The sequence below is a fragment of the Nanorana parkeri genome, unplaced genomic scaffold (genome assembly GCF_000935625.1).
Source record: "Nanorana parkeri isolate BGI_ZX_2015 unplaced genomic scaffold, ASM93562v1 scaffold94, whole genome shotgun sequence".
NCBI lineage: Eukaryota > Metazoa > Chordata > Amphibia > Anura > Dicroglossidae > Nanorana > Nanorana parkeri.
The window spans coordinates 453,438-481,204 of record NW_017306362.1 but is presented as its reverse complement, the minus strand read 5'-3'; the positions used below and the strand labels follow the sequence as shown (position 1 = coordinate 481,204).

The 27,767-nt window shown below is 46.1% G+C and overlaps 2 protein-coding genes across 2 annotated transcripts in view; both read left to right on the top strand.

Moving 5' to 3' along the window:
* Positions 1 to 12,439, top strand: part of LOC108783935 (EF-hand domain-containing protein D2-like) — a 20,797-nt gene extending 8,358 nt beyond the window's left edge. The window contains exons 2-4 of the mRNA XM_018552647.1: positions 3,481 to 3,628; positions 9,081 to 9,215; positions 12,111 to 12,439. Coding sequence (XP_018408149.1) covers positions 3,481 to 3,628; positions 9,081 to 9,215; positions 12,111 to 12,245 — 418 coding nt within the window. The 3' untranslated portion in view covers positions 12,246 to 12,439. The remainder of the gene's footprint in view (positions 1 to 3,480; positions 3,629 to 9,080; positions 9,216 to 12,110) is intronic.
* A 5,541-nt stretch (positions 12,440 to 17,980) lies between these two features.
* The window catches only part of ZMYND12 (zinc finger MYND-type containing 12), a 20,540-nt gene continuing 10,753 nt past the window's right edge, over positions 17,981 to 27,767 (top strand). The window contains exons 1-3 of the mRNA XM_018552624.1: positions 17,981 to 18,148; positions 22,467 to 22,608; positions 26,923 to 27,094. Coding sequence (XP_018408126.1) covers positions 18,039 to 18,148; positions 22,467 to 22,608; positions 26,923 to 27,094 — 424 coding nt within the window. The 5' untranslated portion in view covers positions 17,981 to 18,038. The remainder of the gene's footprint in view (positions 18,149 to 22,466; positions 22,609 to 26,922; positions 27,095 to 27,767) is intronic.

Sequence of the window (27,767 nt, the reverse complement as noted above, 5' to 3'; positions counted from 1 at the left end):
GTGGGGGGGCGCTATGCAAATGAGACTACCTTCAGGGAGAGCCTAATACTGGATCTCCGGTGGTGCGGATGAATGCAATCCAGCAAGAGGATAGCTATATGTGATGTTGACCTCCTTTACATAGCGCCAGGCTGAACTTTGCCCCACCCCCTCCCAGAGTGTTGAAGGCCGCATCGTTCCGCTCTGTTACACATTGCAAAAGCTACTCTAGTGAAAAATGAATGGAGTATCATTATAAGAGAAAGAAGAGCCCTGCTAAGTGCGGATTTGTGTCTAAATCACTCCCCCCCTCTCTCCTTTTACATGATACATACTGAGGGTACAGTTTATATAGAGCAGGGGTAGGCAACCTGGGCACTCCAGCTGTTGTGGAACTACAAGTCCCATGAGGCATTGCAAGACTCTAACAATCGCGGGCAGAGGAATGAGGGCAGGGGGTGATGGTTGTTTAGGGGGTGAGGGATGTGCGGCGAAAATGTGTGTACAGGTGATGATGAGTATGCGGGGGTGAGGAGTGGGCAGGGGGTGATGAGTGTGCCGGTGGTGATGGGTGTTCAGGGGGTGAGGGATGTGCGGTGGTGATGTGCTTGCAGGGGATGATGGGTGTGCAGGGGGTGAGGGATGTGCAGCGTTGATGTTTGCGCAGGGGATGATGGGTGTGCAGGAAGTATTGGGTGTGTGGGGGTGATGGGTGTGCAGGAGATGATGGGTATGTGGGCTGATAGATGTGCAGGATGTGTGGGGGTGATGGGTGTGCAGGGAATATTGCTTGTGCTGCGGTGATGGATGTGCAGGGTGTATTCGGTGTGTGGTAGTGATGGATGTGCAGGGTGTGTGGGTATATTGGATGTGCAGGGGGTGATGGGTATGCAGTGAATATTGGGTGTGTGGGGGTGATGTGTGTGCAGGGGGTGATGTGTGTGCAGGGGGTGATGGGTGAGCGGGGGATATAGTGTGTACAACTCCCTCACATGCCCTGTAGTGGTGTCTGGACCAGAGTGATGTCATATTCTGGCTCCTGGCACCTCTACAGGGAGCGCAAAAGAGCTGTACAAGCAATGCATGTATGGATGGAGCTCCGTCAAAGCACAGTGCGGGGGTAGACCCACTGTAAGGGTACATGTTTTGTTTCCCCAGAGTGCTTTTTTAATGTTTTTCCCTTTGTGCACTGGGGATGTGTGTGTGCTGCACTCGGCTTAGTGAGGACATATGTAAAATGAGGATAATTTGACCAAAGCCACTGCTGATGTCAGCTGCTGAGCCGGTTGTGGCAGCGAGAACAATTAGCCCTAGATAATGGGAATAATTATAGAGTGCGGATGTTACAAATAGCATCCCTGTTTTGATGCCGTTCGTGCCTATGTGGGGGGTGATGGGAAATGGAAAGATAGCACAAAAATAAAGTGAACCCACCCGGCCATCTTTCATTTTTTTATTTCCTTAATGCATTGAAGCGTGTGTTATCTTCCCAGGAAGCGGGTGAGATTATGACTGCCTATATCCTAGTACGGCCAGCGAGTTCAAAATGGGGTAGTGTGCCGTTTATTTACAGGGACCTTTTCAATCCCTGGAAATAACCGGGGGCAGGAATGTTTCTCAGAGGCCATTCACACCAATGCTTTTTAACCTGCATTAGCGCATGTAGATAGGTCAGTCATTGTGCTAGTTCAAATATGTGCATCATACATTATAGCAGGGGTAGGCAACCTCGGCACTCCAGCTGTGTAGAAACTACAAATAGCATCGTGCATCTGCCTCTGGAAGTCATGCCTGTGACTATCGTTGGATTTGTAGTTCCACCACAGCTGGAGTGCCTAGTTTGCCTGCCCCCGAATTATAGGGCCAGTTGTTGATGGCAAAGCATGAACTAGACATGTGCCATTCGTTTCGTTCTGAATCAAAGTTCATATGAATTTTCCGAAATGTTAATTCGGATCCAAAATGCCATTCGGGTCTAGGAGGTTCAGCTTTAGTATTAATATCTGGTTTTCTGTGGTAGTCGTAATGCATATTCGTAAACCCATCCGAAACTAACAGAAATTTGGATTTCGTCTGAACCCGAACCGAATTAAATTTTGGACCCGAATCCCAAAATAACAAAATATCTGAACTAAATCTAGCATTAACAGACATATGTGATTGTTAATTATGCTCATAAAAAATCCCCTACATAAAGGTTTGATCCAGCCTCAGGGATTTTGGTCCTACCTTGATAGCATCTGACGGCCGTAGATTTGTCATCCACAAAGTCATGCTGCAAACCTGAATGTCTTTTGTTTTTCACATCATTTTTTTGTACACGCCACAGACTGCAGTGTGTGAAAATCCCAGGAGGTCAGCAATTTCTTTCTCAGCGGCTGCAAATATTCCCTCTGGCACCAAGTGTCTTTTAAAGGCACAATCTACCTTTTGAAATTAATTAATGACAAATGTGCATTTATTAAATGTTTGCAATCAAGCCAGCAGAGCATTGCAACTGTGATCAGTGCAGGTCACAGGCGCAGTGCCCAGGCTTCTTCATCGTGTACTCCCAGCCCCAGGTTTGTACTGAGGTACAGACCTTCTGTTATGGGGCTGGCGGAAGTAATGCATGAACTACAAGCTAGTGACTTGCAATCAATGCTGCCAGCGCACTCTGCTGAGTCCCTCTGCTGCGCCCCCCTTTCGGGTCCAAGCGTCCCAGGTTGCTAAGAGCCAGGTGGGGAGATGTGCAAGGGCCATACGTATGCTCTGAGCAACCTTGGACGCTCTGGCCGGGTCCTGCCCAGCTCCTGGCAACTAGTGACGTCATTGGTTGCCAGGAGTTAGACAGGCTCCAACTCCTGAGTGCATGCACCACCCACACCAACCCCCACCCCCCCCACACACACACACAAAAAACCACTCCGGCCTCAAATACCAAAAAGGCTCAGGGACACCCCTGCATGTACCTTTGTCTATACCAATTATAAAGATGGACACAGGTACAATCCTTAGGCAGGTTACACAGCTCCTTTATTTGTATTTCATTTGTGTATTTAGCTGTTTTCCATGAGTTCAGCTTTAACCCTAAGGGGGTTGACACGGACATGCACACCCATACGCCATGGAGAGACCTGCCCCTGGGAGGGACAGGTGCGGCATGTAATTGCATGTAGCCGTCGGTACTTTCCTATAGGAGGATGCGGCTGCATCGGGCACCCGGACCTGTACGCATATGCAGGTTTGGGTTGGCATGCAGCGTCTTCCTCCCTTAGGGATGCAAAATGTGGCTGCACGCACTTACACGCTGCACCTGTCGCTCCCGGGAGCAGGTCTCTGCATGGGCGTGCATGCTTTACGGATGTGCACACCCATGTTAATGAGCCCTATAGATGTTACTGGCTAAGCTCTGTTTTTTGTCAATCTGAACTTGGCTCATATAGAACGTAGGGCACAACATCTGTATACAGCATCCCTGCAGTGGTAAGATCATCAGTTGTCTTTGGTCTTGTGTGACAGGTACGATGCTGGTAAGGACGGCTTCATAGACCTGATGGAGCTGAAGCGGATGATGGAGAAGCTTGGAGCGCCGCAAACCCACCTGGGCCTTAAGGACATGATTAAGGAAGTGGATGAAGACTTTGATGGAAAACTGAGCTTCAGGGAGGTGAGTCAGAGGCCTTGATTCATCCTACTTACTAGAGAAGACTGAAGAGCAGCTTTTACTGCTGGAATGTCACATGACGAGTCACTAGGGTCTTTGTTACTGAGGAACATTACTGTAGGTTTGTAAAATGAAATAAACCTTCTAGGAGGTGTCTTTACTGGAACGCTGATGACATCAAGTCCACCATTTAACAAATAAAACAGTCATTCTATTTTTTGGATGTAGATGGAACCTGGTGGGCTTGAGTCAGCCCCTGGCTTCTTAAGGATATTACGACAGTGTGATCTCCCCCACCAAAATTCCCAACTCTGTTCCTGTCCACCTGGGAATTTATGATGTTTCCACCCATCTATGTGGGTTCCAGCTCCTATTATAATAGCCATAATATAAAACATCCAGCAGAGAGAGTAGGAGCCCCTCATAATGGTCACAGCAGGTGTATAGAACAGGGAACCCAACCACAGAGATCTCATTAAAACCCAAGAAATAAAAGAAACCTCCCATTGTTTCAGGTCTCCACCATCTGAATTATCAATGTTGGATGGACTGATCTATTAAAGTGCATTTTACTATTACTAATTAACCGCTTACTAAGGTGGAGCAAAGGAGTTTTATCCCTGATTGGTTCTTTAGATGAAGAAGGAACCTTCTCTTTGTTGGGGGAATCATGACCACACTTTGTTAGGATTTTTTGTCTACTTCTGGGTCAGCTGCAGTTTCAAAGTGGCTCTGTCGCTAAAATCAACCTTTAAAATAAGTCCTTGCTGCAACAAATACATGGAATACTCACCTCTCCTGCTGCCCACTCCACCAAGAGAAAGAGCCGGTTGAAGATAATGCAGAATCTGACACCAGAAGTGTCAATTTCCTGGTTTCCCCAATCATGCTCTTTGGTTCCTCCTACCAGCCCCTACAGGTTACATTGGTGAACTAGGGGCTGGATGTTCGAACCAATGAGGGCAGCGGGGGGGGGGACCAGGAATCAAACACTTTTGGATCTTTAGATTTGTCTTCACTACTGCTGTAATGGAAGTGGTTAAGTCCGATTATGACAAAATGCCTATCTCAATAGATCAATTGTAATATATATGTTATTTTGCTTTTCGCTCTCGTTTGCCTTACTCAAAACCTTACTCAGAAATTGGTGCTAAGCACCCCCTCCCCCTCATATCCGAAGTACGCACTAGAAATAGGAACTAAGATGGCGCCTCCTCTTCAGACAACACCCAAGACGAAAGATATAAACATCTTGGCAGGAAGTTATGCATGAATGGATCTAACCAATGATAAACTAGAATATATAAACTAAAATGCTTCTCTGCAATGCTATGCTTAAATATACGCGTTCAGCTGCCTAAATAAAACCATGTAAAAGCAGAAGAATAAAAACAGAAGTATTTTACTCTGGACTAATGTCTCAGCGTTCCTTTCTTCTCTGAGTGTGCACTCTATATATAATCAGGCCAGGCGGCAGATATAAGTACAGAACCTTAAGCCGATCCAAATTTGTGAGCAGGTCCAAAACACTGCAAAGATCGGGAAAGCAGGCAGCAGGAGAAATGAGAGTTTTTTGTTCTCTTTGCAAGGAGGACTTTATTTATGGATTGATTTTAGTGACAAAGTTGCTGGTTCAAGGTTTTTTTCCACAGTTTTAATTGATCTCGATGAACTGGTGTCTTTTTTTTCAGCCCGAGCATCTAAAAAAAACCCAGTTAGAACAAATGCATATACATTGTATCTGGCTTCTAATACACCATAGTGCAGATGGAATGTTAAATAATCTCCAGCTAATGAAACATTCCCGGCATTCCAGTGTGTCAGCCATGTTCCTGTGTGCCCCGAATCACTGAAGCCTTTGTTCCTGTTGTAATCTTTTATATTGTTCTATATACTGCTTATGTGCCATGTACAACACATAATACAGGTACATTAATGGCTGATATCACAGAACAAAGATAGTCTAATGTGTATAATCCTATATATTAGGGATGCACCAATACCGGTTTTTCGAGTACGAGTACCAATATTTTTTTTACTGGAAGTCCCATTAAGGAAGCCAGGCAGCATGTAATGACTCGCCACCCGGCTTCCCGATTACCAGGGAAGCCCTCTACATGTGTCTCATCACTAGGTGACGAGAAAGCATGGAGCCAGCTTTATGGCCAGTCAGGAAGTCAGGCGCTGTGTAATGAAGCCAACTTTCCTAGCCAATCAGGAAGCTGGGAGGTGGGTCATGACGTGCCGCCCAGCTTCCTACTTGGCTAGGAAGCCGGCTTCACTTTTTGCTAGGCAGCCTGACTTCCTAACCAATGAGGTAGCCAGACAGGACGTAATGACCCACCACCCGGCTTCCTGAGTGGACAGGCAGCCTTGGCAAGTGAAGCCGGTGTTCTTTCGATAGAACACCGGCTTCCCAAGCAATCATGAAGCCTGGCAGCTGATCATGATCCGCTGCCCAGCTTCCTGATAATCGTGGCACACAGCATCGGTATTAGTATTCTGTATCGTGGAGTGCCGGGAAAAAAAGTATCAGTACTTGTACTCGATACCGAAAAAAGGGTATCGGTGTATCCCTAGTAATATATGTATATCTTTTTCAGATGTCATAGGTCAAGTGCATTTCTCCACAACGGTAAAATTGTACCCTAATCTCCCAAATTTGCCCAAAATTTTGGGGAAATGAATGCTCTCAATTTAGCTCACCCAACTCACATGATTTCAGAGGGTCGGTGTATTAGTCAGGCAGCTAGCATTCTTCACAAACACCCTCCACATTATTCTCAGGAAAGGTGCACTTCAGTTATGGCACGTGTAAAATACGCACAATCCTTCACCGCAGGACGCACGGAGACCGCACACTCCACCATCTGCTTTTGAAGGATTCTGATCTCTGCACTATGACAGGTATGTTTGAAGCCCAAGGACGAGCCTGTTGTTGTGAAAGGTCTCTGGTCTGATGAATGAAAATTAACTGACAAGGTTGGAATTTTCTGCTGTTGGGTTGTCAGCAGAGGTTTTTTTTTTTTTTCTGTTCCGATGCTGGATTGTTCATTATTCCGATCCCCTGCCAGGACTGCACGGAATCGTCTATACAAGAGTCACGAGAGATAATGTAGACGCTCGGCTGTCATTGGTTGTCAGCAGGGAGGAATAACGACATCCGATCCAACCTATTGATGATCAATGGGAATTACTAATATAGTGTAGATACAGAATAGTGGCAGCTGGTAGGAGTTTATATTATTTGTATTGATGGGACAGGAGGGAGAGTCTGCAGGAGCCAGAGCATTGCGCCCGCCATCTAGTGATTGATGTTCCAATGCTTTTCCTGGCTACAATACCAAAATAACAAATGCACATCTTTTTTATTGTATGAAGAAGTATTCAATTATTATTATTATTTTTTAAAGGTGGATTTTCCCTTTTATATTCGGATGTACTTAGGATATTAGGATTTGTGTAGGAAGGATGTATTAGGATGTAGGTCAAGAATAGTAATATTTAAACGGATATTTTATTATAATCCACACCTTATTTCAACCAATAGAGGACGTGTCCTCATTATCAAATCATATCATTGTGAGAAAAAAAAAAAAAAATAGTACATTGTACATAATATTGTTATTCAAGCACCTCTGCCACACTGCGCGGCCAGGTAAGTGACTCCACGTTTTCTGTTGTCAGCTTTTCAGGGTTCTGTGTCACCCGCCTGCCCCATGGGCAGTGTGATGGTGCTGATTTATTGCCCGGTGAGCAGGATAGAAGGGGAGAGGTGATACAGAAAACTGTGGGGGACAACCAGCGCCTGTCTGGCTGTGCAGTGTGGTAGGGGTTACTAGATTAGCACACTGGCTGACCAGAATCAGCAAATCCATTGGCAATCAAAGCAGCTTATTTATATGCATTTCATCCATTAAGCAGCTTTCCTGGAGTTTCCCTTTAAGATCAAAAAGTCCAAATGCCCTTGCAGGTTTCATTCCAGTTGTTTCTGTATTCCAGTTGTTTCTGTATTCCAGTTGTTTCTGTATTCCAGTTGATAATCACTTTCAGTCAGTTTTATCGGCATGGTCAAAGAGGAAATTATGTTATAGCAGGGGTAGGCAACCCTGTCTCTCCAGCTGTGCTTTAACTACGAGTCCCATCATCCATCTGCCTCTGGGAGTCATGCCTGTGGCTGTCAGAGTCTTGCACTACTTCATGGGACTTGTAGTTCCACCACAGCTGGAGTGCCAAGGTTCCCTACCCCTGGAGTAAATGGTTGAACAGGCTGGTGGTTGTAGCATACATGGGGTAGGCAACCTCGGCACTCCAGCTGTGCTTTAACTACGATTCCCATCGTGCATCTGCCTCTGGGAATCATGCCTGTTGGTGTCAGACTCTTGCAATGCCTCATGGGACATGTAGTCCCACAACAGCTAGAGTGCTACAGTTGTTCACCCCTGCTATAACATGTATGCTTCAACCACCAGCCTGTTTGATAATTTACTCCAGGGGTGTGCAACCTCGGCATTCCAGCAACGCTGTGACTACAAATTCCATCCTGCCTCTGCCTCTGGTAGTCATGCCTGTAACTGTCAGAGCCTTGCAATGCCTCATGGGACTTGTAGTTCCAACCCAGCTGAAGTGCCAAGGTTGTCTACCCCTGGAGTAAACGACTGAACAGGCTGATGCTTGTAGCATACATGTTAGCAAAAGTAGGCAACCTCGGCCCTCCAACTGTGGTGGAACTACAAATTCCATCATGACTCTGCCTCTGTAAATCATGCCTGTGACTGTCAGTCTTGCAATGGCTCATGGGACTTGTAGTCCCTCAACAACTGGAGTGCTGAGGTTGCCTTCTCCTGTGATATAGCAAACATTTTTTTTGTATTCAGTCTGTTGGGCTAATGCAGACAAACTGATACAATGAAGATAAAACATGATTGTGATTTGAATTGTAGAAGGTGACGGATCTGTGTGTGTACAATCCGTGTACCCATCGCACTCAGAGCCGCTGCTCCAAAAATGGAGGGTGGGTGCAGCAGGTGTCAGCGGGTGGCTTCCGACAAAATATGAGGAAAGGATGGACACCGGCACTCCAAAGCAAGTTCAGTACGTGTTTATTAACGTACTAGTTGCAAGTAGAACACTCTAAACAACGTTTCAGGGTCTCACAGGATCCCCTTCATCAGGCAAACAAGTGATGTTTCACCTGGAAAGAAATGATTCAGTGTATACAATCGAATCTCTGATCCAATCTGGACAAATCGATGCAGAATTGCTGTGTGTGTGGCCAGCGTAAGACGCTATAAATCCACATTGCCGTTCCCTCTGTATTGTGAAGAGCGGCACAGACTCCATGTTATGTAATGTCTGTGTTTGATGCTGTGTGTGATGAGAAGGACGTCAGTACATCACCAGGCAGAGAATCTTTTAATAATTCTGACTCCTTTTCTCTCCCCTCTCTTTGAAGTTTCTTTTAATTTTCCGCAAAGCCGCTGCAGGGGAGCTGGAGGAAGACAGCGGGCTGCACGCTCTCGCCCGACTTTCCGAAATTGATGTCTCAATCGAGGGCGTAAAGGGAGCCAAAAGCTTTTTTGAAGCAAAGGTAGGCAGCGTTTACATGCAGGCACTCCGGCCTCCCCTTCAGTCTGGCACGGTTGTACCGGCTCCTCTCCTGGACTGAAATGGCTTCCTCTGATTTCACTGCACACTGCGAGCTTCTCACCATGTGCATCAGAAGCTGCAGCAAGTAATGTAGAGTTCAGAGGTCAGGAGTAAGTGATTTAGAGTTGAGGAGTAAGTAAAGAGTGCAGCAATCAGTGGTGAGTAGTGCAGAGGTCAGGAGTAAGTAATGCAGAGTGCAGGGGTAAGGAGTAAGTAAAGCAGAGTGCAGGGGTGAGGAGTAAGTCATGCAGATTTCAGAGGTCAGGAGTAAGTGATATAGAGTTGAGGAGTAAGTAACAGAGTGCAGCAATCAGTAGTAAGTCATGCAGAGTGCAGAGGTCATGAGTAAGTAATGCAGAGTGCAGGGGTAAGGAATAAGTAATGCAGAGTGCATGGGTAAGGAGTAAGTAGTGCAGGAGTAAGGAGTAAGTAATGCAAAGTTCTAAGGTCAGTAGTAACAGAGTTCAGAGGCCAGAATAGTAGCTGACACAGAGTGCAGGGGTCAGAAGTGTTATAGCGCAGAGTGCAGGGGTCAGAAGTGTTATAGCGCAGAGTGCAGGGGTCAGAAGTGTTACAGTGCAGGGGTCAGAAGTGTTACAGTGCAGGGATCAGAAGTGTTACAGTGCAGGGGTCAGAAGTGTTATAGCACAGAGTGCAGGGGTCATAAGTGTTATAGCACAGAGTGCAGGCGTCAGAAGTGTTATAGCACAGAGTGCAGGCGTCAGAAGTGTTATAGTGGAGGGGTCAGATGTGTTTATAACACAGAGTGCAGTGGTCAGAAGTGTTATAGAGCAGAGTGCAGGGGTCAGAAGTGTTATAGCGCAGAGTGCAGGGGTCAGAAGTGTTATAGTGCAGGGGTCAGAAGTGTTATAGTGCAGGGGTCAGAAGTGTTATAGCGCAGGGGTCAGAAGTGTTATAGCGCAGAGTGCAGGGGTCAGAAGTGTTATAGCACAGAGTGCAGGGGTCAGAAGTGTTATAGCGCAGAGTGCAGGGGTCAGAAGTGTTATACAGCAGAGTGCAGGGGTCAGAAGTGTTATAGCGCAGAGTAAAGGGGTCAGAAGTGTTATAGAGCAGAGTGCAGGGGTCAGAAGTGTTATAGAGCAGAGTGCAGGGGTCAAGCTTATAGTGATATTATAGTCAAACGTTGTTTAAGCTAATTCAAATGCTGATGAAATCACTTTCAATGGATGATGCTTCTTAGTGTTTAAGATTTTTAGCTTCCTGAAGAATCAGCTGGTCCCCTGAGCACTGTCACTGTTTTAGGGTGACTCCTTTCCCTTGCAGGGTCCTATGGAGACACCCTTGTGTATGCTAGTAAGCTGTGTGTGTCTCCACAAACACACTGGCACAGCAATGCAACCCACTCCCCTCCACCCTGCTCCCCACTCCTCCTTCTTCCCTTCTCCAAGCTTATAGATGGACATCTGCTGGAGACTGTGCTCTCCCTTGTGATCTTGTACTAAACAGGAACTTCAGGGAAGCTGAGCTGAAAGTGTTGGAGTTGTTTGGAAACATGATGACTGTAAGTGATTGGGCAAAAATGTAATTTAATACTTTGCTGGGCAATTTATATTTGTTTAATGTGGATTCAGTATTGAAAAAACATGTAATACTACTTTAAGTAATGCAGAATTCAGTAGTAACAGAGTTCAGAGGACAGAATAATAGATAACGCAGAGTGTAGGGGTAAGAAGTGTTTAGCGCAGAGTGCAGGGGTCAAGCTTAAGTAATGCAGAGTTCAGAGGTCAGTAGGATGTAATGCAGAGTTCAGGAGTAAGTTATGCAGAGTCCAGGGGTCAGTAGGATGTAATACAGAGTTCAGAAGTAAGTAATGCAGAGTTCAGGGGTCAAAAGTAAGTAATGCAGAGTTCAGGGGTCAAAAGTAAGTAATGCAGAGTTCAGAGGACCGAATAGTAGATAACGCAGAGTGTAGAGGTAAGAAGTGTTTAGCGCAGAGTGCATGGGTCAAGCTTAAGTAATGCAGAGTTCAGAGGTCAGTAGGATGTAATGCAGAGTTCAGGAGTAAGTAATGCAGAGTTCAGAGGTCAAAGTAGTAATGTAAGGCAGATTTCAGAGGTCAGAATAGTAGATAATGCAAAGTTTAGAGGTCATTACCAAATAACACAGTGCAGAGGTCAAAGTAGTAAGTAGCTCAGAGTTCAGAATAGTAAGTAACACAGAGTTTAGAGGCCAGAGTAGAAAGTAACACAAGGGGACAAAAAGTTCCATACTGTGTTTTTGTACTGTGTCAGCGTTTCACATAAGGTTAGTGGTGCTCCTCCCCCTCACCTCCAGTTGATGATTGGCAAGCAGGGCCCCCACGCCGATGCGTCATTTTCATCCATCCGTCGTTGCCTTCGAGCTCTGGTCAGAGCCTCTTCCGCCCCGTGTGACAGGTCATCCTGGCAACCCAGCGCTGACCACAAAGGCCCACCCCCTCTGCCATGTTATCAGAACCCCAAGTTGAGGAGTGAGTTCCCGGCAATGTCTCCGGGGAATCTGCTGCAGAGGGGAAAAAAGCAACAGAGGAAATGCTTTTTTATTTTTCCTCTGTGTCACCTGCATTCAGTTCTGCTGGAGACACCCCTGGGGATGTTGGTTTCATGGGGAGAGATCTCTTAAAATGGGGACTGTCCCTGGGAAATGGGGACTAGTGGTAACCATAGGTTATACAAAAACTTCTTCCAGACACTTTCTTCCTTGACAAGTAAGACAGATTCATTTGTGAATATGTCTCTTTTATTTTTGTTGTCTTCTTCTTGGAAGAGGCCGGGCCCATCCTGACCTCCCGAACATGCAACCTCCCTCTAACACTGTGCATTTATCAAACCCCCAGGTACAGGCCATTAACCATGGCAGCCGATTCGAGCAAGAGATCAAAGCGGAGCAAGAGGAGAAAAAGAGGCAAGCGGAAGACAAGGAACAGAGAAAAGCTGCTTTCAAGGAACTACAGTCTGCCTTCAAGCCATAAAACAGAGCAAAATATTTTCATAGCATGCACAGATATATATATAAATATATAGAGAGAGGGCAGGGCCGCTCCGTCTTGAACTTCAGGCTGTTGCTAGACTACAGCTCCCAGCCCAACATGCCAAGGGCTGGAAAAACCTGTAGTTCATCAATAAACGAGGAGTCGAGATGAGACCCACCTGCTATATAATATCTCCAAAAAATATATATATTATGAAAATCTCTAATTTATTGCTTATGGTTGGGCGGACCAATAAAAGTTTATCATTTTATTAGTGATTTCCATCTTTTTTATTTTTAACAACCGTTGCAGACGCCGTTATTTTTTTACATCATTATAACGCTGTTTTTTTTGTGAAATGTGTAAATAAAAAAAAGCCTACCAGCTGAATTTGATGGTGTATTTGGTATCTTCTGAGAATGTGAACCACATTTGGTTGTGTCTTAAAGGAAACCTGAGCATAGTAGATGGGGTGCCATTGCTGGCTTTCCCGTTGGAATGTTAATTGCCTGGCCATCGCTCTGTTGCCTTGACTTCATTGCCTTTTGACTTGCTGGCTTGGAACGAATAAAGAGATCAGGGGTTCAGAGCAGTTCTGGCTGCAGAGTCATTCCGGAGCTATGCCCTGTAGTACCTCTTTTTTGCCACAAGATGTCTTCAGTCTCCTGGGTTGAATGACTACCAGTGTCACTGAACCACAAATACTGAGGAAAGACTGAGTGCAGGGTGTCATGATCCCACCCCCTTAGTATGGCCTACCCTCACAGTATATTGATGCAGAGAGTGGTGCTGATGTCATGTCATATTGTACTCCAGGAGTAAGGGTAAGCTAAGGGTCCAGCACATTCTGGTGCAATACTCTGGCTCCTGCAGACTCTTTCTGAATGAATGAATGGACTACAAGTCACAGATCCCCTATGCATTCACACATCTGTAGATTTATTGCCTTTCGAATTTCAGGTAATCAGTGCGGGTTCTCACCAAACACACAGGAAGTGCTCTTATGTTTACCTGGGTTGGCATGTGTTTTCCAATGCATTGAGTTTTCGTATACATTGCAATGTGTTTTTACATGCATTCTATGCATTTGGAATGCTTTTATGAAGTCATCAAACTGGCTGGTGTGAACGGGCTCTCAACCCTGTGTGCCTAACAGCTTTCCTGAAGATATAAAAATGCCTAATGAGTGACTTGTGGTAGGCGAGGCCCCTGCCGCAGCTGATTGGGCTGGAATGGGGATGTGTCACTGACAGTTTTGCACAGGCTTGGGCGACCTCGGAGAATTAAAGAACTTAACTCACCTCCCCTCGTTGGCTCCAACATCGATTTCTTCTTCCAGGTGCCAGGTCTTTGGCTGTGTTGGGGAATGACAAAACTCCTGCACATGCACATGGAAGTCCATTCATTCCAATGTTCTATCTAGAACGCTGGCCCAGTCGAATTTGCCGACCTCACCATCTGCGCTTGCGCACACACCAGGATTAACTCGGAAACAGGAATTTACAAAGCATTCATTTCTAATTGTTAATTGTGCCCGTTGATAATGTGCCATCCATGGAAGTAAATGATGGCTGGCTTTTTATGCACATTCATAATTAATATCGTAAGCAATTACATAATAATGCCATCCCTCATTTACTGCCGTGGATGGCATATTATCAATGGTCACAATTAGAAATTAATACTTTATAAATAAATCCCTGTTTCCTTGTTAATGCCGTCTGTGCACAAGCGCAGATGGTGAGGTCGGAAAATTCAACTGGGTCGGCATTCTCGACAGAACACCGGCACCGAAGCGTGCCAAGGATGTACATTGGGATGCACAGCTCAGTCTACATTCTAAAGAAGATGGTGGGCAGGCAGGAAAGAATCCAGAATTATTATTAAGGATGCACCGATACCGATATATATATTTTTCGGTACTCGCCGATACCGAGTACCGGAAGTCCCATTCAGCGTGTAAGGACTAGCCACCTGGCTTCCTGATTAGCCATGAAGCCAGGCGGCGTGTAAAGACTCGCCACCCGGCTTCCCGATTAACAAGGAAGCCGTCCCATGCTTCTCGTCACTATGTGACGAGAAAGCATGGAGCCGGGTTGCTGGCCAATCATGGAAGCCGGGCGCCGTGTAATGAGGCAGCGCCCTGCTTCCTGATTGGCCGGGAAGCCAGCTCCATGCTCCCTCGTCATGAGATGCGTCATTACACGGCGCCTGGCTTCCTGATTTGGCCAGCTTCCCGACCAATCAGGAAGCCGGGCAGCGCGTCATCACAAGTGACGAGGGAGCATGGAGCCGGCTTCCCGGCCAATCAGTAAGCCGGGCAGCATGTAATGACGCGCTGCCCGGCTTCCTGATACAGGAAGTATCGGAGCATTTGGGCGAGTACTCGCCCAAATACTCGGTTATCGGCAGTGATACCGATACTAGTATTGGTAGCGGTGTATACTTAATTATTATTACAGAAGCTAAATATTTGTAATTAAAATCCTGCACACAATTTGTTTTCTATGTTTAGATTCCCTTGAAGGTTTAGGGCCCATTTACATCTTTGCAGTGTGTTCATGGGCACTATGTTGCATGTTATTGTGTGTTGTGTCAAGGCAGCCCATTGACATGAAAGAAAATAAGACCTGACCCTTCCTGGGTATTGCAGTACAGTGCATTGTGGCGTGCTGATGCGAAGGTGCATTGCTTTAGCGTGTTGCTGTGCCATTGCAAATGAGTGGCACTATAACCCAGATGTTACATGTGTTGCTGCGTAGTAACTCACATGATAACATGCCTGTTACAGCAATGTCAGGATGTAAACGGACCCTAAAGGTTACTTTCTTGCTCTGCTGCTCTTCTCCTAGCAGCTTTTATCCACAGCTCCGGTCCCTAGCAGCATACAGAACATCTCTCCGGCTGCCTGCCTTTCATTTAGATCTGCTTTATGTTAGTATCAATTACATTACAAGGGGTCACAGAGAGATGTTCCCGGGGATCCCATCAACATTTTGCTATGGGACCCTCGTGAATTGTTGTTAAACCCCTGCTTGGTTCCTGTTCAAAGTCTTTTTTATTATTATTCAGGATGTATATATCACCAACAGTTTGCGCAGCGCTTTACAACATAAGGAGGACATTAGGGTTACAATACAAATCAAGACAAGGTGGTAAGGAGGGCCCTGCCTGTGAGAGCTTACAATCTTCCTTGATAATCACATATGCATTGCAGCTATCTGTATATAAATTATAATCATAAGGAAACAACAAATATGTGACAGCTGTGAAGTCACGAGAACAATTGGTTTTAGGAATACGAGTACAATAAAAACCCAGTGGGGGGAATTTATCAAAACTGGAGCAAATGCCTATGGCAACCAATCAGCTTCTATCTTCAGTTTGTTCAGTCAAGGTTTGAAAATGAAAGAGAGAAGCTGATTGGTTGCCATGCGCAGCTGCTCCAGATTTTGTCTGCTCCAGTTTTGATAAATTCCCTCTTACTGTGTGCTTGCCATAGACTGTAATGAAGATGATACACCTTCCAATGGCCACTAGAGGGCAACAATGCACACATCTGTAAAACACTGCAGATTTTATATATATATATATACTATAAAATTCAAAATATTAACAGTCACTTATAAAACCATCCACAACTCTGCCCCCGGATATATCGCAGACCTTGTCTCAAAGTATTACCCTAACCGTCCCCTCCGCTCATCCATTGACCTCCTGCTTTCCAGCTCCCTTGTCCACTCCTCCCATACTCGCCTCTTTTATGTCTACCAGTGAAGAGGATAATATGGGAGCTACACATATGCTGGCTCTGGTGTTGAAGCTACACATATGCTGGCTCTGGACTTGAAGGCAGAAAAGAGTTGACAAGGTTTGGAATACATGGGGAATACATGGGGTATTGATTTGCATGTGTTTCAGGGCGGAAACAAATGTGCAACTAAACTTGGCCCTGTTGTGAACGGGGCCATAGGGCTAGTTCACACCCCCCTCGGTGCGTTCCAGCCCAATTGCGGCCGGAACGCGCTGAATCGCATTCTGGCCGGCTCATTTTGTTTTGGGGCGGGAGGGGCCGTGGCGGTGCATTGAACTCAATGGCTCCGCAGTCACGTCCTCCACCCGCAATCCGATTGGCCGCACGGGAACGCACGGCACATCGGTGCCTGCGTTCCAGTCCAGTCAGAAAAAATAGTGCTTGCAGCATTTTTTCGGACCGGACCGCAGGTATTGATGTGCCTTGGGTTCCCATGCGGCCGATCGCAGTGGGGCTGGAGATGGCATTGAGTTCAATGCACCACCACGCCCCCTCCCGCCCCAAAACAAAGTGAGCCGGCCGAAATGCGAACCAGTGCGTTCAGGCGCCTCAGGCCACAATCAGGCCAGGATGCATTCAGGATGGTGTGAAGTAGCCAAATCATTCAATATTTTCAAAACATAATAAAATCATCCCTGCAATGAAAACAAATAATAACCGTTTCTACTATACGATCGCACGTCTTCCGTCGAACAAGCAGGCTGGAAAACCCGCCGAGAATCGTATGATTCTCGGCGGGTTAGTGGCTTGCTTGTTCGACAACTGCCGAACGGGCCGGTGTGCGCACGAGCACACTGCCCGTTCAGCATTGCAGTCATCGGAAGCCCGCCCCTCAGTGGGGCGGGCTTGCGATGATCGCAAGTACGATCTGCTTGTCCAAGATAGGCAGATCGTACACTGTTGTACAGTGTATGGCCACCTTAATAGACTCATAATGTCACCCTAAAAAGTAACCGTCACCACTACTATGCTATTACAGAGGAGATTTGTAGGCCCCTATGTAAAAGCAATGAAGTAAAGTTTAAGAAAAAAATGTAAAATAAAACAAATGTAAAAATACAAATATAATTTTAATGTCCCCCATGAATGTGCGCATAGTAACGTAAACACTTATCGAGTGCACCTATGTACTAAAACAGCGATTGCGCTACACATGTTGGGTATCGCCACTTACGTCAGAGTGAAATCAATCATTCTAAGGCCAATATTCATGGCTAACACTAAACTGATGACCTGTACAGGTTTTTTTGAGGTACTATATTTTGTCACAGGCGCATGCAATTTTTAGGCTTGGCATGTTGGATATCTATTTACTCGTTGTAACCTATATCATCTAATAGATTTTACAAACAAAATGGGTATTACGTTGTGTTTCTGTGCACTAAAAGTAACTCAAATGTAATTTTGACTGAAATTTTGGGGTTCAAAAAGAGTTGTGCTAATATCATGCGACATAAAAAGGTGTAAGTGCCGCCATTTTATTCTACAGGGTCTGTGCTTTGAGTAAATATGTGACTGGGGGGGGAGTAATTTTCAGGCCTAAAATGTGGATTGTAACATGTGTGCAAAAACATGAAAACGCCTTGGCAACAAAAGGGTTAGGATAAGCACATATCAATAATATATTTTAAAAAATAGTAATGTAAGCTCAAACGGCGTCCTTGTGTCGTACCTTTAATGAATTTATTTGCCATGTACAGTTGGAAATTCTAAATTAATCTAACAAATAAAAATACCCACAGATCTATCCGTTTTGTATTGTATTTGTTTATAATAGAAGGCTGGAGCAATGATTGGAATGTGTAACTGAAGAGCTACCCAACCATCAACCCTGCAATCCATTCATCATCAGCCGGTCACTCCATGTGCTTCCACCAGAGGGCGCGCGTCATCAGACTCCCTAACAACCAATCTGCGCGTCCATAGCAACGACGAGCCAGGCCGCTCTGGGTGTGATTCCTGATCGCTGGGCATCTTAAATGGCGGCTGTGAACCCTCTATCCAACCCCAAAGGGGTGAAGCTGTCGTGTGAGCTGTGCCACAGCCCGGCCTATATCCAGTGCCCTGACTGCAAGGTCACCTATTACTGGTATGTACAGAGCAGGCAGCCAGCATTGCACAGGCATGCTCCCATGGTGTGCACATGACAAGCAGGAGCTGCTGCTATAGTTGCTGCATCTGATCGGGTTGATTTTGGACAAATGCAAGCTGTCCATTGCTGACTTTGTTTCTGTAAATGCTAGCTGCCTGGCTGTCATGCTAATCCCATTCAAGTATGCAGGTGTAGAGTTCTGGCTTCATGCTTCCTAATCCACAAGATTGATCCAGATCAGATACTCACTATAGAATCCAGAGACAGCCAGGCAACTAGTATTTTCAAGTGCCGAGTGACAGCCACCTCCGTATGCCTCCTGTGAATGTTCCTTTGCAGATCACTATGGTGGCTGAGTAGCAAAAAGCTTCTTCCAGGTGCCCATTATGATTTATGCGTGTGGGTAGTAGAGCGTTATGTCATGTGTCACACACGCTTCCTTTATTTATTGACGCGTGTTCCCAATGCTTTTTATTACGTGAGTATTTGGAGTGGATAGAGGTAACAATCATTGAACAAAGATTTATGAAACGCATGTTGCCAATGCACTGAAACGCATGTTGCATGCACTAGTTATTGACTTCTATGGGTCTCCCGATGCACTAAGGGCACCATAGCGTTGCACTAAGCATATGGGAACCATGCATTCAGCCCATGTTATTGCACAGTGCAGGGAGTCGTGCCTGTTGCTTTTACTCCCAATTCACACCTTCAAATTCCATGAACAGGTTTCGCGGTTGCGAACGTTCATGCGTGTTTGCGTTCATGTTTTCCTGCTTTTGGTTTCAATGGATTCTGCACGTGCGACAAACGCTGAAAAGTAGCTCATGCAGCAGATTCTATTACAGGCATACTGCATTTTTTTCACCACGTGTTTAACGTGCGTCAATGCGCCGGAAAAGTGCAAGTATTCCCACCCGCATTTGGAGTGCCGTTAATAAGTAATGGCACCACAAGCGCGATGCACATTTTTTACGGGTTCCGTGAATACACGTCAATGCTCGCATTTTGCACGCATTCATGGAACGTGAAGGTATGAACAGAGACACATAGCTGAGCATGTCCCAGGCAAGAAAATGTTCCCATGATTCAATTTTAATGTTTTTAAGTATTGCTCTATATCAGGGTATGATAATGCCATCACACCTCTGCCTGTGATTGTTGGAGTCTTGCAATGGCTTATGGGACTTGTATTTCCACCACTGGAGTGCTGAGGTTACCTACCCCGGTATTACATTGTTTCATCTGTCAGCATCCAAAACTAGTTTACACAGTTAAAGGAGAACTACGGGGTCAGTGTTTTTCCCCATAGTTCTCCTTAGGGTAACGGGAGGACACAAACTAGCGTCCTCCCGTTACCCTAAGCTTAGTATACCGCGAGCTACAGCTGGCGGTATACTGAGACGCCGCAGCCGGAGCGGATCCCGACTTAGGCCCCGTTCACATATAGCGACATACCTTTTGCAGCGGATCCGCACGGCCGGGATAGCGCGACTTTCGGGGCGACGTTCCAGCGACGGTAGCGCGACCTTCCCCGTCGGGCTCCATAGAAAAAAAGCAAAATCGCGCAAAATCCGCCGAAAAAAGGGTCCGGTAGAAGCGACTTGCGACCGCGACGAGCGACGCGCGACATGGAGTTAAGACAGCTCCATTGAATAACATTGGCCGGCGACTTCTCGCGATATCGCGCGGCAAAAATGCGCGATATCGCGGCGGAAATCGCGCGACAATTCGCTATATGTGAACGGGGCCTTAGACGACGGGATCCGCCCAGCTGCGTGAGTGACAGCTGGCTCTGCCTATCTAGAGGCAGAGCCAGCTGTACCCGCCCCCTCCCCCGTCCGTTCCGCCAGTCAGCGCTGGCAGATCGGAGCGGGGAGAGGGGAATCCAGCCCCTCCCCCTGTCACGGCAGAGAGCCATGACAGGATCGAGAGGTGAGCGAACCCGGTATGTGTTCTCTCACCTCCCGATCTACTGAGCCGACCTGTGACAGTCTCATTGTCACAGGTCGGCTAGAACTATGAGGTGAGTGAAAAGCACTCACCTCATAGTTCTCCTTTAAGCTTACTGCACACCTTACGATCTGATTGTACAATTTCCTTTAGAGCTCATTCACACCAGGGCGGTTGTGGATCAGCGCGGCTACCACACTGATCTCGCAAGGGAGTTTTGGGGAGCTTTTAGTTGCGTTTCAACGCTGAAACGCAAATAAAAACCCCAAAAACCGCACTGATCAGCGCGGTTCCATTGAAACCTTTATGGAAACTGCACTGATCAGCACGGCAAAAATAGGGAGCAGTTCGGGCGGGGGAGTTTCAGATCGTGGCGGACCCACGCGGTCGCATGAACGGTCCCCATAGCAATGTATGGGATCGTTCATGTCGGCGTATCCGTGCGTCCAAATGCAGCTGGGACCTGGCTCTGGTGCTCCACCACTGTCCTGAAATCATTAGGCTTCATTGTTTTAGAAAAACTGTCACATGACACTAAACAAAAATGCATCAGTACTTGTATCTGTGAGGACTTAAAGGAGAACTATGAGGTGAGTGATTTTCACTCAGCCTCATAGTTTGAGCCGACCTGTGACAATGAGACTGTCACACGTCGGCTCAGGAGATCGGGAAGTGAGCACACACATACCGGCGCTCGCTCACTTCTCCATCATCTCCCTGCAGAGAGTCGTGACTGTCACTCACTGCTACCTGCAGGGATTCCCCTCCTCCCCGCTCCGATCCTCCAGCGCTGACTGGTGAAACTGATGGGGCGGGTACAGCTGGCTCTGCCTCTGGATAGGCAGAGCCAGCTGTCACTCACGCAGATGGGTGGATTTCAACAGTTCCTCCCGGGACATTCCGCTACCCCTCCTGAGACCCTCCGCTCCCCTCCTAGGACCTTCCGCTCCCCCCCTGGGACCTTCCACTCCCCCCCCGGGACCTTCCACTTCCCTCCTAAGCCCTTCTTCTTGCTGGGGACCTCGTCAGCCTTTCTGTTAACCATGCGGTGCCATGGCGGCTGGGGGGAGGGGGGGTGGCCCTTAATGGTTTCTTGCACCGGGGCCCTGAAGGTTCTAGTTACGCCTCTGACAGTAATGTCAGGATCCATCCCGGCTGTGGTGGTCTCAGTATACTGCGAGCTGTAGCTCGCAATATACTGAGCTTTGGGTCACGGGAGGACGCTAGTTTATGTCCTCCCGTGACCCTTAGGAGAACTATGGGGAAAAACACTTACCCCATAGTCCTCCTTTAAGCAACTATCAGTACTTGTACTTGGAAAAATGGTATCTGTGCATCCCTTTATTTATGTTTATAAAAACAAAATCATTAAAACAGAGATGTACAAATCCCAGAAGCTCCGTATGCTCCTTACAAATGACAGCTGCCTCCTAACTTTTGAATTTTCCTCTAGTCTAGTCCTGGAGCTGGAAAAGTATCTGTACTTGTACCGAGTACTGTACTTAGGGTTGCCACCTTTTCTTCCATCGAAACCCGAACACTCTAGCGTCACGCGGAAATTTTCTTGGAAGAATGAGTTGCGGCTTCTTCATATGTAAATAGTGCCACACCTTCATATGTAATTATCAATGTTGAGACTATTTTCAGTGGGGGGCCAGTAGCCCCTATCTTAATTTTGGTTTCTCTTGTGTGCCTGATATCTTGTGTCCGGGTTTCTGCTGCCATAAAACCCGAACACATCAGTCAAAACCCGAACTGTCCGGGTGAATCCTGGACAGGTGGCAACCCTAACTGTACTTGGCATCGGTGCATCCCTAGTAATAATAATAACAGCAACAGTGTAGATAATAAAAATAATAATAGTAACAACATTAGTAATAATAATAATAGTGATGATAATAATGAGAATAGTATTATTTTATTATTATTATTATCATCACTACTGCTTTTATTATTATTATTATTTAAGCAGTGACAGGATTTTAACAAAAAATAAATAAATTGGGATATATTATTTTTGCATTGGTGTGCGGTGGTCTGCGCCCTTAGTGATCACCACCATGGAAGTCCCAAATCCCAGTTTTATTTTGTAATTGTAGAATATTGTTTTGCCTTTGTCACCTTGTACCCCCTGGAGAAAGGGGTCCCCCATGGCCCCAAAACTCTGGCGGATGATATGTTGCGCTTTGACCTCAATAAACATTTGAAGTGCATTATCGGTGTGCTGTGTTTGTTTTCTGCATTGTCTTTTTCTTTCTTGGAAATGGCCATTCTTCCAGATCGGTATTGCAGGTTGTGTTGTGCGTTAGATGCAGAGAGAGTTCAGATTTAGAGCTGAATATTTTGTTTCTTTGGTAACCAGCGATGTGGACCACCAGCAGGCCGACTGGACTAGTATTCATGAGAAGATATGCCAGCTCCTCATCCCTGTGCGGACAGCCGTCCTGTTCCTGACCTCAGCAGAAGAGAGGGTCCATTCTGCAGAGCAGTTATTACAGAGGAAGGTAACGGAGATCGTCCAGTCTATGTGTGTGTCTGATTGTACAGGAAACGGAGATCGTTCAGTCTATGTGTGTGTGTCTGATTGTACAGGAAACGGAGATCGTTCAGTCTATGTGTGTGTGTCTGATTGTACAGGAAACGGAGATCGTTCAGTCTATGTGTGTGTGTCTGATTGTACAGGAAACGGAGATCGTTCAGTCTATGTGTGTGTGTCTGATTGTACAGGAAACGGAGATCGTTCAGTCTATGTGTGTGTGTCTGATTGTACAGGAAACGGAGATCGTTCAGTCTATGTGTGTGTGTCTGATTGTACAGGAAACGGAGATCGTTCAGTCTATGTGTGTGTGTCTGATTGTACAGGAAACGGAGATCGTTCAGTCTATGTGTGTGTGTCTGATTGTACAGGAAACGGAGATCGTTCAGTCTATGTGTGTGTGTCTGATTGTACAGGAAACGGAGATCGTTCAGTCTATGTGTGTGTGTCTGATTGTACAGGAAACGGAGATCGTTCAGTCTATGTGTGTGTGTCTGATTGTACAGGAAACGGAGATCGTTCAGTCTATGTGTGTGTGTCTGATTGTACAGGAAACGGAGATCGTTCAGTCTATGTGTGTGTGTCTGATTGTACAGGAAACGGAGATCGTTCAGTCTATGTGTGTGTGTCTGATTGTACAGGAAACGGAGATCGTTCAGTCTATGTGTGTGTGTCTGATTGTACAGGAAACGGAGATCGTTCAGTCTATGTGTGTGTGTCTGATTGTACAGGAAACGGAGATCGTTCAGTCTATGTGTGTGTGTCTGATTGTACAGGAAACGGAGATCGTTCAGTCTATGTGTGTGTGTCTGATTGTACAGGAAACGGAGATCGTTCAGTCTATGTGTGTGTGTCTGATTGTACAGGAAACGGAGATCGTTCAGTCTATGTGTGTGTGTCTGATTGTACAGGAAACGGAGATCGTTCAGTCTATGTGTGTGTGTCTGATTGTACAGGAAACGGAGATCGTTCAGTCTATGTGTGTGTGTCTGATTGTACAGGAAACGGAGATCGTTCAGTCTATGTGTGTGTGTCTGATTGTACAGGAAACGGAGATCGTTCAGTCTATGTGTGTGTGTCTGATTGTACAGGAAACGGAGATCGTTCAGTCTATGTGTGTGTGTCTGATTGTACAGGAAACGGAGATCGTTCAGTCTATGTGTGTGTGTCTGATTGTACAGGAAACGGAGATCGTTCAGTCTATGTGTGTGTGTCTGATTGTACAGGAAACGGAGATCGTTCAGTCTATGTGTGTGTGTCTGATTGTACAGGAAACGGAGATCGTTCAGTCTATGTGTGTGTGTCTGATTGTACAGGAAACGGAGATCGTTCAGTCTATGTGTGTGTGTCTGATTGTACAGGAAACGGAGATCGTTCAGTCTATGTGTGTGTGTCTGATTGTACAGGAAACGGAGATCGTTCAGTCTATGTGTGTGTGTCTGATTGTACAGGAAACGGAGATCGTTCAGTCTATGTGTGTGTGTCTGATTGTACAGGAAACGGAGATCGTTCAGTCTATGTGTGTGTGTCTGATTGTACAGGAAACGGAGATCGTTCAGTCTATGTGTGTGTGTCTGATTGTACAGGAAACGGAGATCGTTCAGTCTATGTGTGTGTGTCTGATTGTACAGGAAACGGAGATCGTTCAGTCTATGTGTGTGTGTCTGATTGTACAGGAAACGGAGATCGTTCAGTCTATGTGTGTGTGTCTGATTGTACAGGAAACGGAGATCGTTCAGTCTATGTGTGTGTGTCTGATTGTACAGGAAACGGAGATCGTTCAGTCTATGTGTGTGTGTCTGATTGTACAGGAAACGGAGATCGTTCAGTCTATGTGTGTGTGTCTGATTGTACAGGAAACGGAGATCGTTCAGTCTATGTGTGTGTGTCTGATTGTACAGGAAACGGAGATCGTTCAGTCTATGTGTGTGTGTCTGATTGTACAGGAAACGGAGATCGTTCAGTCTATGTGTGTGTGTCTGATTGTACAGGAAACGGAGATCGTTCAGTCTATGTGTGTGTGTCTGATTGTACAGGAAACGGAGATCGTTCAGTCTATGTGTGTGTGTCTGATTGTACAGGAAACGGAGATCGTTCAGTCTATGTGTGTGTGTCTGATTGTACAGGAAACGGAGATCGTTCAGTCTATGTGTGTGTGTCTGATTGTACAGGAAACGGAGATCGTTCAGTCTATGTGTGTGTGTCTGATTGTACAGGAAACGGAGATCGTTCAGTCTATGTGTGTGTGTCTGATTGTACAGGAAACGGAGATCGTTCAGTCTATGTGTGTGTGTCTGATTGTACAGGAAACGGAGATCGTTCAGTCTATGTGTGTGTGTCTGATTGTACAGGAAACGGAGATCGTTCAGTCTATGTGTGTGTGTCTGATTGTACAGGAAACGGAGATCGTTCAGTCTATGTGTGTGTGTCTGATTGTACAGGAAACGGAGATCGTTCAGTCTATGTGTGTGTGTCTGATTGTACAGGAAACGGAGATCGTTCAGTCTATGTGTGTGTGTCTGATTGTACAGGAAACGGAGATCGTACCATTTATTATTTCCTCTCGTTTATTTGTCTCTATTTTTGTATTTTGCTGTAACTGTATTTCCTAGTAGTGAAGAAGCATGTGGAGTAAATAGATCTCCTTGAAGCACAGCTGCAGCCCAATGCTGTCTATAAACACCCCTTTTCAGTCACCGCTGTATTCCTTCCAGTGTCATACAAATCATTTATCATTCAGCCAGTGTAAGTAAATGAAAGCAATCTATGTAATGATTTGTCTCTGAAAGCTGGAAGATGAGATCAGTCTTGCAGTAAGCGAGCGTACTCCGCAAACTGATGGGTGGCGTGTGCTTAGATGGGCTTACAGGAGGGAGGAACTCAGGCAAGATTCACACATGGGCGATCCGTGTCCGAGCAGCAATCGTGCACAAAACCGCGCGGCCACAGAATTGGCCACCACTGCTGATCACGCTGGCGGTGCCTTTATTTTGTAATGGCACCCCGGTCTTGCCGGGCAGATCTCGTGGTTTCCCACCTCGATACCGCTTGTGCAATGGAACACTAAAAAAGCAGCGTGTCGTGTGTCGTAAAAAAGGTACTTGTACCTTTTTTTTTTGCGATTGCCGAGCGGATGTCACCCCATTGAAATCGCTTTGTGCACTCGAACACGATGGTGCGTCTCAGGATCACTCACATGTGAACCTAGCCTTAGAGTGAGCTTGCAGATGGAAGAGAACAATGGGGTGGGTATATTGATTAGCAGTAGAAGGAGAGGCAGCAGCAGGAGCATTAGTGTGGGGTCTGCAGGGTCATGCCATGCATTTGTGGTGCACCACTGGCAGAAAAACACTTCCTATATACACTGAGTGGCCAGATTATTATGACCACCCCATCAGTACTTCGTTGGGCCACGAGATGACTTTGTTGGGCCGCCTTGTGACTCCACGAGATGTTGAAAGGTGATGCAAGGAATCTGACACTGCACTGTTGCCCTTCTGTTGTCTTGTACCAGTCTTGCCACTCTCCGTTCTGCCCTAACATTGACTAGTTGCTGACGGCCACAATTCGCACGTTCAGACCCAGATTTTCGGCTGACAGTCCGGTCTTTAAACACTTTAACAACAGCTGCTCTTGAACATTTAACGAATTCTGCTGTTTTGCTGATACTCGCTCCATGGCTCCGAGCACCACCAATCATCCCACGTTCAAAGGCTGTTAAATCGCGTTGTTTCCCCATATCTTCAGAAACAAATCACTTCTACTGTCGTGGTAAACAACCTGCTTCCCTATTTATAATGGTCTGGCCCTCTAGCAACTTCAGCGCAAAATTATAGCTAATTTGCCTACAAACGTCAGGTGGTCATAATAAACTGGCCACTCAGTGTATGTGTTTCAACATTGTATTTAGCTGTTTGGTGGGGTAGTTGATATGCATAAAAGAGGAGTAGGCAACCGTGGCATGCCAGCTGTGATGAAACTACATCATACATAGTTACATAGTATTTGAGGTTGAATGAAGACACAAGTCCATCGAGTTCAAATGTGAGCATGTGTGTATGTGTGGTTATGAGTGTCCGTGCATTCCAGTAATTAAGAGTACCTGTACCCCTGTATGTTCTGTTCTGGAGGAGGTCTGCCGCCGGAAGTCATGCCTATGACTGTCAGAGTCTTGCAATGCTCCATAGGACTTGTAGTTCCACAACAGCTGAAGTGCCAAGGTTGCCAACCCCCGCCATAGACTAACAGACAGTAAGTTCAGTAAATCTTCTTCCCTTTGCAGAAACACTTGATTGACCTGACCACAAAGGAAGCTCACAGACTCTTGTATGAAGGACGCCATGTAGATGTCATTCCAGCAGCCACCCATGCTCTGTCATTCAGTATAGATGTACACGGGCTGACATCGGTGGAACTAGTGCCCGTATATCTTATCCTGGCAGAAGCCAACATTGGTAGGTTACAGTTATAAGGAACAATTATGTTTTTTTTAAAAGAACTTGTATTGCATTTTGAACTCTCAAAAGAAAAAGTCCAGCCTAAGGGCCTATTACACAGAAAAGACTCTCTGATTCAGATTTACTGGTAGCTTACTTTCTATGGCTTCATGGGTAAGGTCTCCATCAGGGCTTATGGAGAAAAAGCAACACATGCACAGTACTGTGTGACCCGTTGGGTCGGTGGAGTTTGATAGCATCACTCAGTGTAGACCGTCCACAACACTTGGAGGAGGTCATCTGCTAATCTGAGTGGTTTCCAGTGGTGGCCATAGCTAAAACTGGAGGGGGCAGGGATGACAGTTGGCTTAAACAGTTGTATAAGTATAGTTAAAGGAGAACTATGGGGTGAGTGAAAAACACTCATCCCCATAATTCAAGCCAACCTGTGACAATGAAGCTGTCACAGGTCGGCTCTATTGATCGGGAAGTGAGCGAACACATGCTGCCGATCCCTGACTTCTCGATCATCTCCCTGCAGAGAGCGGTGACTGTCAGTCACCGCTCCTCGCAGGGATTCCCCCCCCCCCCCCCCCCCCCCCCCCCCCACGGCGGGGCGGGGGCGGGGGTGGTTTTTTTTTTTTTTTTTTTTTTTTTTTTTTTTTTTTTTTTTTTTTTTTTTATTAAATGT